This window comes from Amphiura filiformis, chromosome 8, assembly GCF_039555335.1.
Source record: "Amphiura filiformis chromosome 8, Afil_fr2py, whole genome shotgun sequence".
Lineage (NCBI taxonomy): Eukaryota > Metazoa > Echinodermata > Ophiuroidea > Amphilepidida > Amphiuridae > Amphiura > Amphiura filiformis.
The window spans coordinates 62,470,449-62,483,717 of NC_092635.1; the positions used below are offsets into that span (position 1 = coordinate 62,470,449).

General features: G+C 45.3%; 1 protein-coding gene across 1 annotated transcript in view; it reads left to right on the forward strand.

Annotated features, from left to right (window-relative positions):
* Positions 1 to 13,269, forward strand: part of LOC140159334 (molybdopterin synthase catalytic subunit-like) — a 45,325-nt gene that overhangs the window by 736 nt on the left and 31,320 nt on the right. The window contains exons 2-4 of the mRNA XM_072182778.1: positions 34 to 153; positions 2,479 to 2,629; positions 9,058 to 9,181. Coding sequence (XP_072038879.1) covers positions 45 to 153; positions 2,479 to 2,629; positions 9,058 to 9,181 — 384 coding nt within the window. The 5' untranslated portion in view covers positions 34 to 44. The remainder of the gene's footprint in view (positions 1 to 33; positions 154 to 2,478; positions 2,630 to 9,057; positions 9,182 to 13,269) is intronic.

Below are 13,269 nucleotides of genomic sequence, written 5' to 3' on the forward strand. Positions count from 1 at the left end.
CAATATAATTTATTTTATCTTTTTCTTTGTTAGTCCTCGACAACATGGCAACTGGACAGAATACAGTTCAAATCACATCTGATATTTTGAATGTAGATGATGCAGTGAAGAAGGTGACCTCCCCAACCTCTGGCGCTATTTCACTGTTTATTGGTAAGGAGGATAACAGTTTGAACTATTTACCAAATGCAAGTTCATATGTGCTGATTATTTTAACAGTTTTGTTAATTGTGTTCATAATATGATACTGGACACATTACAACCAACATTGTAATGTTGTACTTGATAGTGACCATCTGATTATGTGAAATATGTTCCATATGGGGGCCAAAGGAGGCATTTTTGAAAATTAAGTTACTATGATTTTAAAATACCTTGTAGTAACCTGAGACTATTATTCAGGTATAATAGTCTCAGGTAGTAACATTAGGCTATCATAAACACCAAAGGTCTAGCATACTTGGTTCTAAAGTTATAAGGATTTGTAAAAAAAATGTGTATTTTCTTATGTATTTTATTGATTTATATATATATATTTTGTCCGCCTTTGTCCCCATGGATCAGATTATGATATAAAATTGGATTGATTGAGCCCATATTTATGGTTGAGCTATGAGTTTTAAAATATTGGGACGAGACATAGTTGAGTCAATATTTTAAAACTCATAACAAGACTCAATAAATATTGGATGTAAAGCATCCAATTTTATCATTATTATGTTTTGGATCCAATATTTTCCCACACTTGGATTCATCAAAACATATTGTCACATTGGATTTGGATGAAATCATTGAATGAACGATAATGACAACAGGGAACCATTCCAGCCAATTAGGGGAAGGGGGCATGTGTCCCAGGCTACACATTAAGAATCAAGTTCTGTGCCCCCTCCAAGCAATGAAAGTCAAACATTTTCCACAAATAGTCATTTGAAAGATCGACTTGAAATTCAACTTCATTATAACCAAAATTAATCAGTCCAAATAATTTTTTGTGTGCACATGGGGGCAATGGGGGGAGGGGGTACCATCATTATGTATCCTTGGTCCCAGTCGCCACAACCCCTAGATACGCCACTGTCTACACATACTATTCACTACAAATGATTTTAGCAAGAATTAGACTGTCAATTCACCTGTCAGTTAGATGCAGTGTCTTTGCTAGAAATGTACCTGCCATTTGAATACAATGCAAATGGGAGAAAATCTGACATCCAAAATTGGCATTAAATTATTAATGCTTTGCATGTTATACATAGGCTTCAACATAAAAAAAATCCCAACTTTTGAGATGTTTTCTCAAAATATCAAGAGCAATCTCAAAAACCACTAAACCAACACTAGGTTTGTACTCATTTTAATGCATTTTTCATGCTGATTCCAAACATGGTCATTAAAATTCTGAATTTTTTTATTTTCAAAACAAAATTGAAACTTGTCTGCAGTCGACACCTGCATGGAGAGAGTTAACTATCAACATTAAGTTGAATGAGTTTATTTATTTATTTATTTACAATTATACACATGTCAAAGGCATTTATTTTGACCATCCAAGGAGCCCGGGGTGTACTCAAGTTTGGTTTTGGTAGGGACATACCGCTGAGAATTTGAAAGTGGACCCATAAATATACCAATTTTTCAAGAAATTTGGACCCATTGATATACCAAAAGTCAAAATTTTCGGCCGAATTTAACCCAAATTGTCTTAGTTTTTACAAATTTTCCCAAAATTTTGGGAAAATTTTGGCTAGATTAAGGAAAAATTGGGCTATTTTTCGAAAAAATTGAGAAAATTTTGAAAAAAGGACCCATTCATATACCAACTTAATAGGCTTTGAAAAAGGGGTCATTGATATACCAAAAGGCTGAAAATGCTACCCAAATTTGCGGCACGTCCCCGTATGGTCATTTGTACTGAGTACCCCCCCCCGGTCCAAAATGACACAGGTGGTTATAGACAAATCCGACGTGATGGTCAGGATTAAGTCGGCCATAGCTGGGGGCCATCCGTGCCAAATTAGCTTAGTTTGTTTGGATTGCGATCCAAGATGCCCACTTTTGCGAGCGCATCGGAGTGCGTACTTGTGCCGCGTCACAGAAGCGGTAAACGCTGCACGCCTGTGATACTGGCATCGCGTAAAATGGATGGAAGGCCCCCAGCTACATGAATGGCCACCAGTGAGGTGTAGGAATGTGTCAAGTTGAATTTGTGTATACCGAACAAACACCGCCTGGACAACATTTGTGTATATTGAACTAGAACTTATCCGTAGTACATAATGTGACATGATCTGCTCTATGGGGGCCAAATTGAGGCATTTTTAGTTGCTATAATTACTAATAAATATACTGCAAGCACCAAAGGTCTAGCATACTTGGTTATAAAGTTTTGTGACGTGTATTTTCTTATTGTTTGTTTGTTCCATATCTTTGCCTTTATCTCTATTTCAAATTCCTGCCTTGTTTTGTTTTCATTAGGTACAACCAGAAATAATTTTGATGGTAAAGAAGTTATCAGACTAGAGTATGATGCATACATTCCCATGGCAGAGAAGGAAATCAAGAAAATTTGCCAAGTGATGAGACAGAGATGGGAGGTAGAGCATATTGCTGTCCTCCACAGAATAGGGTAAGGAGCAGGGGTGTGCAGGTACATGTATGGTAATAGGTGGTCAGGTGCAGGCAGGTATGGCACTAGCCAGTCAGGCAGGTATGGTACTAGCCAGTCAGGCAGGTGTGGTACTAGCCAGTCAGGCAGGTATGGTACTAGCCAGTCAGGCAGGTATGGTACTAGCCAGTCAGGCAGGTATGGTACTAGCCAGTCAGGCAGGTATGGTACTAGCCAGTCAGGCAGGTGTGGCACTAGCCAGTCAGGCAGGTATGGCACTAGCCAGTCAGGCAGGTGTGGTACTAGCCAGTCAGGCAGGTATGGTACTAGCCAGTCAGGCAGTTATGGTACTAGCCAGTCAGGCAGGTATGGCACTAGCCAGTCAGGCAGGTATGGTACTAGCCAGTCAGGCAGTTATGGTACTAGCCAGTCAGGCAGGTATGGTACTAGCCAGTCAGGCAGGTATGGTACTAGCCAGTCAGGCAGGTATGGTACTAGCCAGTCAGGCAGGTATGGTACTAGCCAGTCAGGCAGTTATGGTACTAGCCAGTCAGGCAGGTATGGTACTAGCCAGTCAGGCAGGTATGGTACTAGCCAGTCAGGCAGGTATGGTACTAGCCAGTCAGGCAGGTATGGTACTAGCCAGTCAGGCAGGTATGGCACTAGCCAGTCAGGTAGGTATGGCACTAGCCAGTCAGGCAGGTGTGGTACTAGCCAGTCAGGCAGGTATGGCACTAGCCAGTCAGGCAGGTATGGTACTAGCCAGTCAGGCAGGTATGGCACTAGCCAGTCAGGCAGGTATGGCACTAGCCAGTCAGGCAGGTTTGGTACTATCCAGTCAGGCAGGTATGGTACTAGCCAGTCAGGCAGGTATGGTACTAGCCAGTCAGGCAGGTATGGTACTAGCCAGCCAGGCGGGTATAGTACTAGCCAGTCAGGCAGGTATGGCACTAGCCAGTCAGGCAGGTATGGTTCTAGCCAGTCAGGCAGGTATGGTACTAGCCAGTCAGGCAGGTATGGCACTAGCCAGTCAGGCAGGTATGGCACTAGCCAGTCAGGCAGGTATGGTACTAGCCAGTCAGGCAGGTATGGTACTAGCCAGTCAGGCAGGTATGGTATTAGCCAGTCAGGCAGGTATGGTACTAGCCAGTCAGGCAGGTATGGTACTAGCCAGTCAGGCAGGTATGGTACTAGCCAGTCAGGCAGGTATGGTACTAGCCAGTCAGGCAGGTATGGCACTAGCCAGTCAGGCAGGTGGTACTAACGAGTCAGGCAGGTGTGGTACTAGCCAGTCAGGCAAGTATGGCACTAGCCAGTCAGGCAGGTATGGTACTAGCCAGTCAGGCAGGTATGGTACTAGCCAGTCAGGCTAGCCAGTCAGGCAGGTATGGCACTAGCCAGTCAGGCAGGTATGGCACTAGCCAGTCAGGCAGGTATGGCACTAGCCAGTCAGGCAGGTATGGTACTAGCCAGTCAGGCAGGTTTGGTACTAGCCAGTCAGGCAGGTATGGCACTATCCAGTCAGGCAGGTGTGGTACTAGCCAGTCAGGCAGGTATGGTACTAGCCAGTCAGGCAGGTATGGCACTAGCCAGTCAGGCAGGTATGGCACTAGCCAGTCAGGCAGGTATGGTACTAGCCAGTCAGGCAGGTATGGTATTAGCCAGTCAGGCAGGTATGGTACTAGCCAGTCAGGCAGGTATGGGTCGGTATGGCACTATCCAGTCAGGCAGGTATGGCACTAGCCAGTCAGGCAGGTATGGCACTATCCAGTCAGGCAGGTATGGTACTAGCCAGTCAGGCAGGTATTGCCAGTCAGGCAGGTATGGTACTAGCCAGTCAGGCAGGTATGGTACTAGCCAGTCAGGCAGGTATGGCACTAGCCAGTCAGGCAGGTTTGGTACTATCCAGTCAGGGAGGTACGGTACTAGCCAGTCAGGCAGGTATGGTACTAGCCAGTCAGGCAGGTTTGGTACTATCCAGTCAGGGAGGTTTGGTACTAGCCAGTCAGGCAGGTATGGCACTAGCCAGTCAGGCAGGTATGGCACTAGCCAGTCAGGCAGGTATGGCACTAGCCAGTCAGGCAGGTATGGCACTAGCCAGTCAGGCAGGTGTGGTACTAGCCAGTCAGGCAGGTATGGTACTAGCCAGTCAGGCAGGTATGGTACTAGCCAGTCAGGCGGGTATGGTACTAGCCAGTCAGGCAGGTATGGTACTAGCCAGTCAGGCAGGTATGGCACTAGCCAGTCAGGCAGGTATGGCACTAGCCAGTCAGGCAGGTATGGTACTAGCCAGTCAGGCAGGTATGGTACTAGCCAGTCAGGCAGGTATGGTACTAGCCAGTCAGGCAGGTATGGTACTAGCCAGTCAGGCAGGTATGGTACTAGCCAGTCAGGCAGGTATGGCACTAGCCAGTCAGGCAGGTGTGGTACTAGCCAGTCAGGCAGGTATGGTACTAGCCAGTCAGGCAGCTGGTACTAACGACTCAGGCAGGTATGGCACTAGCCAGTCAGGCAGGTATGGCACTAGCCAGTCAGGCAGGTATGGCACTAGCCAGTCAGGCAGGTATGGCACTATCCAGTCAGGCAGGTATGGTATTAGCCAGTCAGGCAGGTGTGGTACTAGCCAGTCAGGCAGGTATGGTATTAGCCAGTCAGGCAGGTGTGGTACTAGCCAGTCAGGCAGGTATGGTACTAGCCAGTCCGGCAGGTGTGGTACTAGCCAGTCAGGCAGGTATGGCACTAGCCAGTCAGGCAGGTATGGTACTAGCCAGTCAGGCAGGTATGGTACTAGCCAGTCAGGCAGGTATGGTACTAGCCAGTCAGGCAGGTATGGCACTATCCAGTCAGGCAGGTATGGTACTAGCCAGTCAGGCAGGTATGGTACTAGCCAGTCAGGCAGGTATGGCACTAGCCAGTCAGGCAGGTATGGTACTAGCCAGTCAGGCAGGTATGGCACTAGCCAGTCAGGCAGGTATGGTACTAGCCAGTCAGGCAGGTATGGCACTAGCCAGTCAGGCAGGTATGGCACTAGCCAGTCAGGCAGGTATGGCACTATCCAGTCAGGCAGGTATGGTATTAGCCAGTCAGGCAGGTGTGGTACTAGCCAGTCAGGCAGGTATGGTATTAGCCAGTCAGGCAGGTGTGGTACTAGCCAGTCAGGCAGGTATGGTACTAGCCAGTCCGGCAGGTGTGGTACTAGCCAGTCAGGCAGGTATGGCACTAGCCAGTCAGGCAGGTATGGTACTAGCCAGTCAGGCAGGTATGGTACTAGCCAGTCAGGCAGGTATGGTACTAGCCAGTCAGGCAGGTATGGCACTATCCAGTCAGGCAGGTATGGTACTAGCCAGTCAGGCAGGTATGGTACTAGCCAGTCAGGCAGGTATGGCACTAGCCAGTCAGGCAGGTATGGTACTAGCCAGTCAGGCAGGTATGGCACTAGCCAGTCAGGCAGGTATGGTACTAGCCAGTCAGGCAGGTATGGCACTAGCCAGTCAGGCAGTTATGGTACTAGCCAGTCAGGCAGGTATGGTACTAGCCAGTCAGGCAGGTATGGCACTAGCCAGTCAGGCAGGTATGGCACTAGCCAGTCAGGCAGGTATGGCACTATCCAGTCAGGCAGGTATGGCACTAGCCAGTCAGGCAGGTGTGGTACTATCCAGTCAGGCAGGTATGGCACTAGCCAGTCAGGCAGGTATGGTACTAGCCAGTCAGGCCGGTATGGCACTAGCCAGTCAGGCAGGTATGGTACTAGCCAGTCAGGCAGGTATAGTACTAGCCAGTCAGGCAGGTATGGCACTAGCCAGTCAGGCAGGTATGGTACTAGCCAGTCAGGCAGGTATGGTATTAGCCAGTCAGGCAGGTGTGGTACTAGCCAGTCAGGCAGGTATGGTACTAGCCAGTCAGGCAGTTATGGTACTAGCCAGTCAGGCAGGTATGGCACTAGCCAGTCAGGCAGGTATGGCACTAGCCAGTCAGGCAGGTATGGTACTAGCCAGTCAGGCAGTTATGGTACTAGCCAGTCAGGCAGGTATGGTACTAGCCAGTCAGGCAGGTATGGCACTAGCCAGTCAGGCAGGTATGGCACTAGCCAGTCAGGCAGGTATGGTACTAGCCAGTCAGGCAGGTATGGCACTAGCCAGTCAGGCAGGTATGGTACTAGCCAGTCAGGCAGGTATGGTATTAGCCAGTCAGGCAGGTGTGGTACTAGCCAGTCAGGCAGGTATGGTACTATCCAGTCAGGCAGTTATGGTACTAGCCAGTCAGGCAGGTATGGCACTAGCCAGTCAGGCAGGTATGGCACTAGCCAGTCAGGCAGGTATGGTACTAGCCAGTCAGGCAGTTATGGTACTAGCCAGTCAGGCAGGTATGGTACTAGCCAGTCAGGCAGGTATGGTACTAGCCAGTCAGGCAGGTATGGTACTAGCCAGTCAGGTAGGTATGGCACTAGCCAGTCAGGCAGGTGTGGTACTAGCCAGTCAGGCAGGTATGGTACTAGCCAGTCAGGCAGGTATGGCACTAGCCAGTCAGGCAGGTATGGTACTAGCCAGTCAGGCAGGTGTGGCACTAGCCAGTCAGGTAGGTATGGCACTAGCCAGTCAGGCAGGTGTGGTACTAGCCAGTCAGGCAGGTATGGCACTAGCCAGTCAGGCAGGTATGGTACTAGCCAGTCAGGCAGGTGTGGCACTAGCCAGTCAGGTAGGTATGGCACTAGCCAGTCAGGCAGGTGTGGTACTAGCCAGTCAGGCAGGTATGGTACTAGCCAGTCAGGCAGGTATGGCACTAGCCAGTCAGGCAGGTATGGCACTAGCCAGTCAGGCAGGTATGGCACTAGCCAGTCAGGCAGGTATGGTACTAGCCAGTCAGGCAGTTATGGTACTAGCCAGTCAGGCAGGTATGGTACTAGCCAGTCAGGCAGGTATGGCACTAGCCAGTCAGGCAGGTATGGCACTAGCCAGTCAGGCAGGTATGGTACTAGCCAGTCAGGCAGGTATGGCACTAGCCAGTCAGGCAGGTATGGTACTAGCCAGTCAGGCAGGTATGGTATTAGCCAGTCAGGCAGGTGTGGTACTAGCCAGTCAGGCAGGTATGGTACTATCCAGTCAGGCAGGTATGGCACTAGCCAGTCAGGCAGGTATGGCACTAGCCAGTCAGGCAGGTGTGGTACTAGCCAGTCAGGCAGTTATGGTACTAGCCAGTCAGGCAGGTATGGTACTAGCCAGTCAGGCAGGTATGGTACTAGCCAGTCAGGCAGGTATGGTACTAGCCAGTCAGGTAGGTATGGCACTAGCCAGTCAGGCAGGTGTGGTACTAGCCAGTCAGGCAGGTATGGTACTAGCCAGTCAGGCAGGTATGGCACTAGCCAGTCAGGCAGGTATGGTATTAGCCAGTCAGGCAGGTGTGGTACTAGCCAGTCAGGCAGGTGTGGCACTAGCCAGTCAGGCAGGTATGGCACTAGCCAGTCAGGCAGGTATGGTACTAGCCAGTCAGGCAGGTATGGTACTAGCCAGTCAGGCAGGTATGGTACTAGCCAGTCAGGCAGGTATGGCACTAGCCAGTCAGGCAGGTATGGTACTAGCCAGTCAGGCAGGTGTGGCACTAGCCAGTCAGGTAGGTATGGCACTAGCCAGTCAGGCAGGTATGGCACTAGCCAGTCAGGCAGGTATGGCACTAGCCAGTCAGGCAGGTATGGTACTAGCCAGTCAGGCAGGTATGGCACTAGCCAGTCAGGCAGGTATGGTACTAGCCAGTCAGGCAGGTATGGTATTAGCCAGTCAGGCAGGTGTGGTACTAGCCAGTCAGGCAGTTATGGTACTAGCCAGTCAGGCAGGTATGGCACTAGCCAGTCAGGCAGGTATGGCACTAGCCAGTCAGGCAGTTATGGTACTATCCAGTCAGGCAGGTATGGTACTAGCCAGTCAGGCAGGTATGGTACTAGCCAGTCAGGCAGGTATGGTACTAGCCAGTCAGGCAGTTATGGTACTAGCCAGTCAGGCAGGTATGGTACTAGCCAGTCAGGCAGGTATGGCACTAGCCAGTCAGGCAGGTATGGTACTAGCCAGTCAGGCAGGTGTGGCACTAGCCAGTCAGGTAGGTATGGCACTAGCCAGTCAGGCAGGTGTGGTACTAGCCAGTCAGGCAGGTATGGCACTAGCCAGTCAGGCAGGTATGGTACTAGCCAGTCAGGCAGGTATGGCACTATCCAGTCAGGCAGGCTAAAAGAACAGTAGGCCTACAGATTGTAAACCATCAAAATGAAACTAAGTGTCCAGCCAAAAGTATGAACTTCCTTCAGAGGCCAAAATCTTGATATGGTAATGTAGGGAGGCAGGTGAGGCTGTGAATTGGGACATCCACTTTTAATTTATGTCCAATGTACAGCAATGTTTGGCCTTATCTTATTTTTGTTTAATTTAAAATAACTTGATACGAATATTGCTTTGAAATTTCAGGCATGTACCGATCAGCGAATCCAGCGTGATTATAGCGGTATCGTCACCCCACCGTAAAGCCTCACTTGAAGCTGTGCAGTACTGTATTGATACCCTTAAAGCCACTGTGCCTATTTGGAAAAAGGTAAGCTCTTTTTGATAAATTAGTCTACTTATTTCAACATTGAGTCTATGCTGCTTATTTTGAAATATTTGGAATTAAAAAGTGCTTACTTTTTTTTTCGGAAACTCATAAAATTTCATAATTTTTGCACATTTTCTCACCCACAAGTTTAGTAATAATTTCTAAGAAACACTCCTACCTTACAATCAACTTAAAATACAATCCAACCACCATATCAGGTGCTCAATAGCATTAGTTATGCTGTGAGATGTGGTTTCACTTGATGTCAAAATGGTGCCAGTGTCCATGAAAAAAAAAAGGATCAACCTCCCGGACCTCCAAATATTTGTCTCTTCAGGGCAAACAAACATTTTTTTTAATTGGCTCTTTGTCAAAATGGTTCATTATGTGATGCGATCAAGCAAAATGAGTCTGATGTCGATCAAAATCTAAATTCAGTTTTCAATCCCATTATGAGACATTCTCAGAGCTTTATTTTGCTGAAAAACCCATCATAATTAGACTTATGGTTCCAGAGATATGGCCATTTTAGTGTTGCTCAGAACAATAAAATACAAAGGAAGTTGAATATTATTAGGCAAAAAAAAAAGGTTTGTCTCAAAGCTCACGAGTGGTTTAAAAACAAATGCGAATGCAATTTTTTTTTTATTGCGAATGCAATTTTTTTATTCCCGACTTGGTATTTTTATGGTATTTTGAGAAAAAAAGTCTGATTTCCCCGAATTTTTCCGGAAAAAACTAAAAAAAAAAAAAATTGAAATAAAAAAAATTTCCTCATTTCTTTTTTTTTCAAATCTCACGATTTTACAAATGCGTGCGCGTGCGCAAGCTTTGAGACAAACCTTTTTTTTTTGCCCTTATTGATTATATCTCAAAATCAATATTCCTGACATCTGACTAATTTTGCTTGATTGCATCACATATAGGCTGCATCTTTAGCCTTTTCCTTTCTGGTGTTTTCAGTAAGTGCATTGTAGTTATTCAACCACCAACACCTGACTATTATAAACACCTGCAATGCATTGTAAACAGTGCCCTCTCTTGAATTCTATAAGAGTTAAAATTACAATCTGGTGGAGTACTGCTGCTGGGCATACTATCATTTCATTACTACTTTTCTTCAGCAGTAATGAGTTTTCCCCTTCTTATTTCTACTACAAACTTATATTATAAATTTACAGACAAATATTATTGTGACTATAAAGGCTGTAATAATGTCAGTTGCTATTTCATAATGAAATATTTCATTGATGGAGTAAACTCTTTTTTGTCACTAACCTGTAAGACGTATTGAATACCGGTGTTTATTAACTCTCCACACGGGTGTCAACTGCAGTTGACAAATTATTTTAAAAAATATTCACTAAATCATGTATAAGATCAGCTACTACAAAGAACTGAACACTCTGGAGATGAGAGGGGGAGATTGTTAAAACTCCAGAAGGGAATGTCTCAGATAGGTAAAAGTATACTTTTTCTGGATCGCCATGACAAGAGGAATAATTTGGAGAACTTTTCAACAGCATTTGAGCAATTTGCATTTTGACCTCTGTGTGAACTTTGACCCGCCAGTTGGTGGTCTTGAGAAGCAATATCCATCAAAAACAAAACTATGGACACCAAAACAACGTCATACTTACTGGCAGCTGGTCTAGTATGTTTGAAGACCATCCATATCCTATATATCCTAAGTAATATTTTACTACAAGTCCAATAATTTACTCACATTTTATCTTCCAATCGGAAGACTTCATCAACAATACGCTGATCTAACAATACTCCCACTCTCATCTCCAGAGTGTTCAGTTCTTTGTAGTAGCTGATCTTATACCGGTACATGATTTAGTGAATGTTCCTTTATCGTGGTGGATAAAGTTGCCCTCCGCCCCCCCAAAAAAATTTTCTGGTATGCTCAATCAATCACATGGTTTAATTGCTGTGACACATGGTCCATGATGACCGACTTGTTTATTTCCTTGACTGACTCCTTTCGTACTGCGCGAATGAATTTCCTCGAAGGGCCTGCCGGTTTCTTCCCCACCCCTGTGCAATTACATGCACACGGGGAAGTAGCAAAAACTTCTGCAACCCTACTACCACACCGTGTCTGGACCCCATGCGTCACCGTTCCTTCAGACGTAGCATTATGCTACACAACGGTGATTCTGCAGATGCATTTATCGTGAAAATGGTGTCTGCTGCAGTTATTTTACCAAGATTACCGATGGATAATAACACACAAATTTGGGGTTTTATGAAACAAAATGTTATTTATGGAATGTTAAAAAAAAGAAACTTAGAATAATATAGGTCAAAATGTAAATTGATTGAACAGAAATCCTCCAAAGGTAAGCAAAATAAGCTTATTTACCATGCCAGCCGGCACGTTGACTGGTGTGTGTTTTGACTTTTGTTTACGATTTTACCGTGATAGTGAAAATATTTATGAGGTATAGTAAAACAAATACAACATGTTCCATTTCGGGGAAGTAGTCAAAATTACTGGTCCCTCGGTGTAGTCAAATCATCCAACACCTCGGGACCAGTAGTTTTGATTACTTCTCCTCAAAACATGTTGTATTTGTATATTTCAGTAGTGGCTTCATCCCTGTTTGGATGTTATGCTTACACTCACTGCAGTCTTTCAGGGACACCTTGAACATAAGGTCTAACTACCATTCCTTTACTTCTTTCAGTGTTCTTGTCCTTTGCTTTCTTCCTTGCTTTAGTCTTATCTTTGATGATTATCTGTTGTTTTACAATAGCCCAGTTGGCATATCCACATTGATTAGCTCATGTTTGATTTTTTCCTACTCCTGGATGTTGTTAATCCTCTTCCGTTATGCTGGTTTCATACTTTCCTGCCGCTTGCCGCTTTGCCACTCTGAATATGATTTTACTTCACTGCGCACCAGAAATGCTAGCAGTGACCAGCGGCAAGCCGATATATTGATCACTCCACCGCTTTGCCACGGCGGCAGCACCACTAGGAGTTTAATTCAAATCAACTCGGAGCGGTGCCGTTCTGACGTATCAGAACAAAATACGATTTTGGAGTGGTGCTGAGCGGCAAGAGTGGCTTTCAGAGTCATGCCGCTGCCGCTCAGCGTTGTGCCACTCCGGTTACAGACAAGTGCAAGCGGCATGATGAAGCGTCATGCCGCTCAGCTCAGCGGCAAGCGGCAGAAAGTATGAAACCAGCATTACAATCGCTAGATCAGCACATTACTGATGAAGTCTTCTGATCGGAATATGAAATGTCTAAAACGTGAGTAAATTATTGGATTTGTAAAACAAAATTTACCATTAGTATGATACCTAAACAGGCCTGAAGAACTTATTCAACAAAGCAAATCATTGACTTAGAGTCAACCTTGCAAGTGTAACATCCTTTTACTTGCAATGCATTACATCCACTTGAATTCCTTTTAACTTACTAATACTACTTTAAAATTGCAATCATCTCTTTTCATATTTTGACATATTATACAGCTATATAAAGTTCTTGAGTAGGCTCTTTACTTTTAAGTAAACATCCAAAGTGCTCAACAGACATTTTAATTGACTGGGGTAAAATTAATCGAATTATTCAAAATGTATGCATATAGTAAGGCTGTCTTAAACTTGTTATCTTAAAGCTACTAACGACATTACAAATAATTTGTTTTTACATTTTTAATTATTTGTTTTCATCTGTGGTGTTGTCTTTTTTTCAAGACAGTTCTTGTTACAATTCTTGAAACCACATAATTGTATTCCATGGATAATATACAGTGCGCAAAATAATTATGGTACCAGTTATGTCCACCCCTGTATATCCTAAACATAGACAAAATGTACTCAATTAGCTCTGATTTAACACCTCATTTGTTGAAATTGATTGAGAATTAAAGAAATGGTGATCTAAAACCTAAGGAAGAAATAAAATTAAAAGTTGCACTTTTGTATTCTAATCAATGAAAGCATGACACCAGTTTTAACATGCTAATCAATGGAAATCCAATTATGGCATATCTGTCTTTGTTTAGGAATAGGATATACGGGAGTTAACATAACTGGTACCTTAATTATTTTGCGCACTGTATACA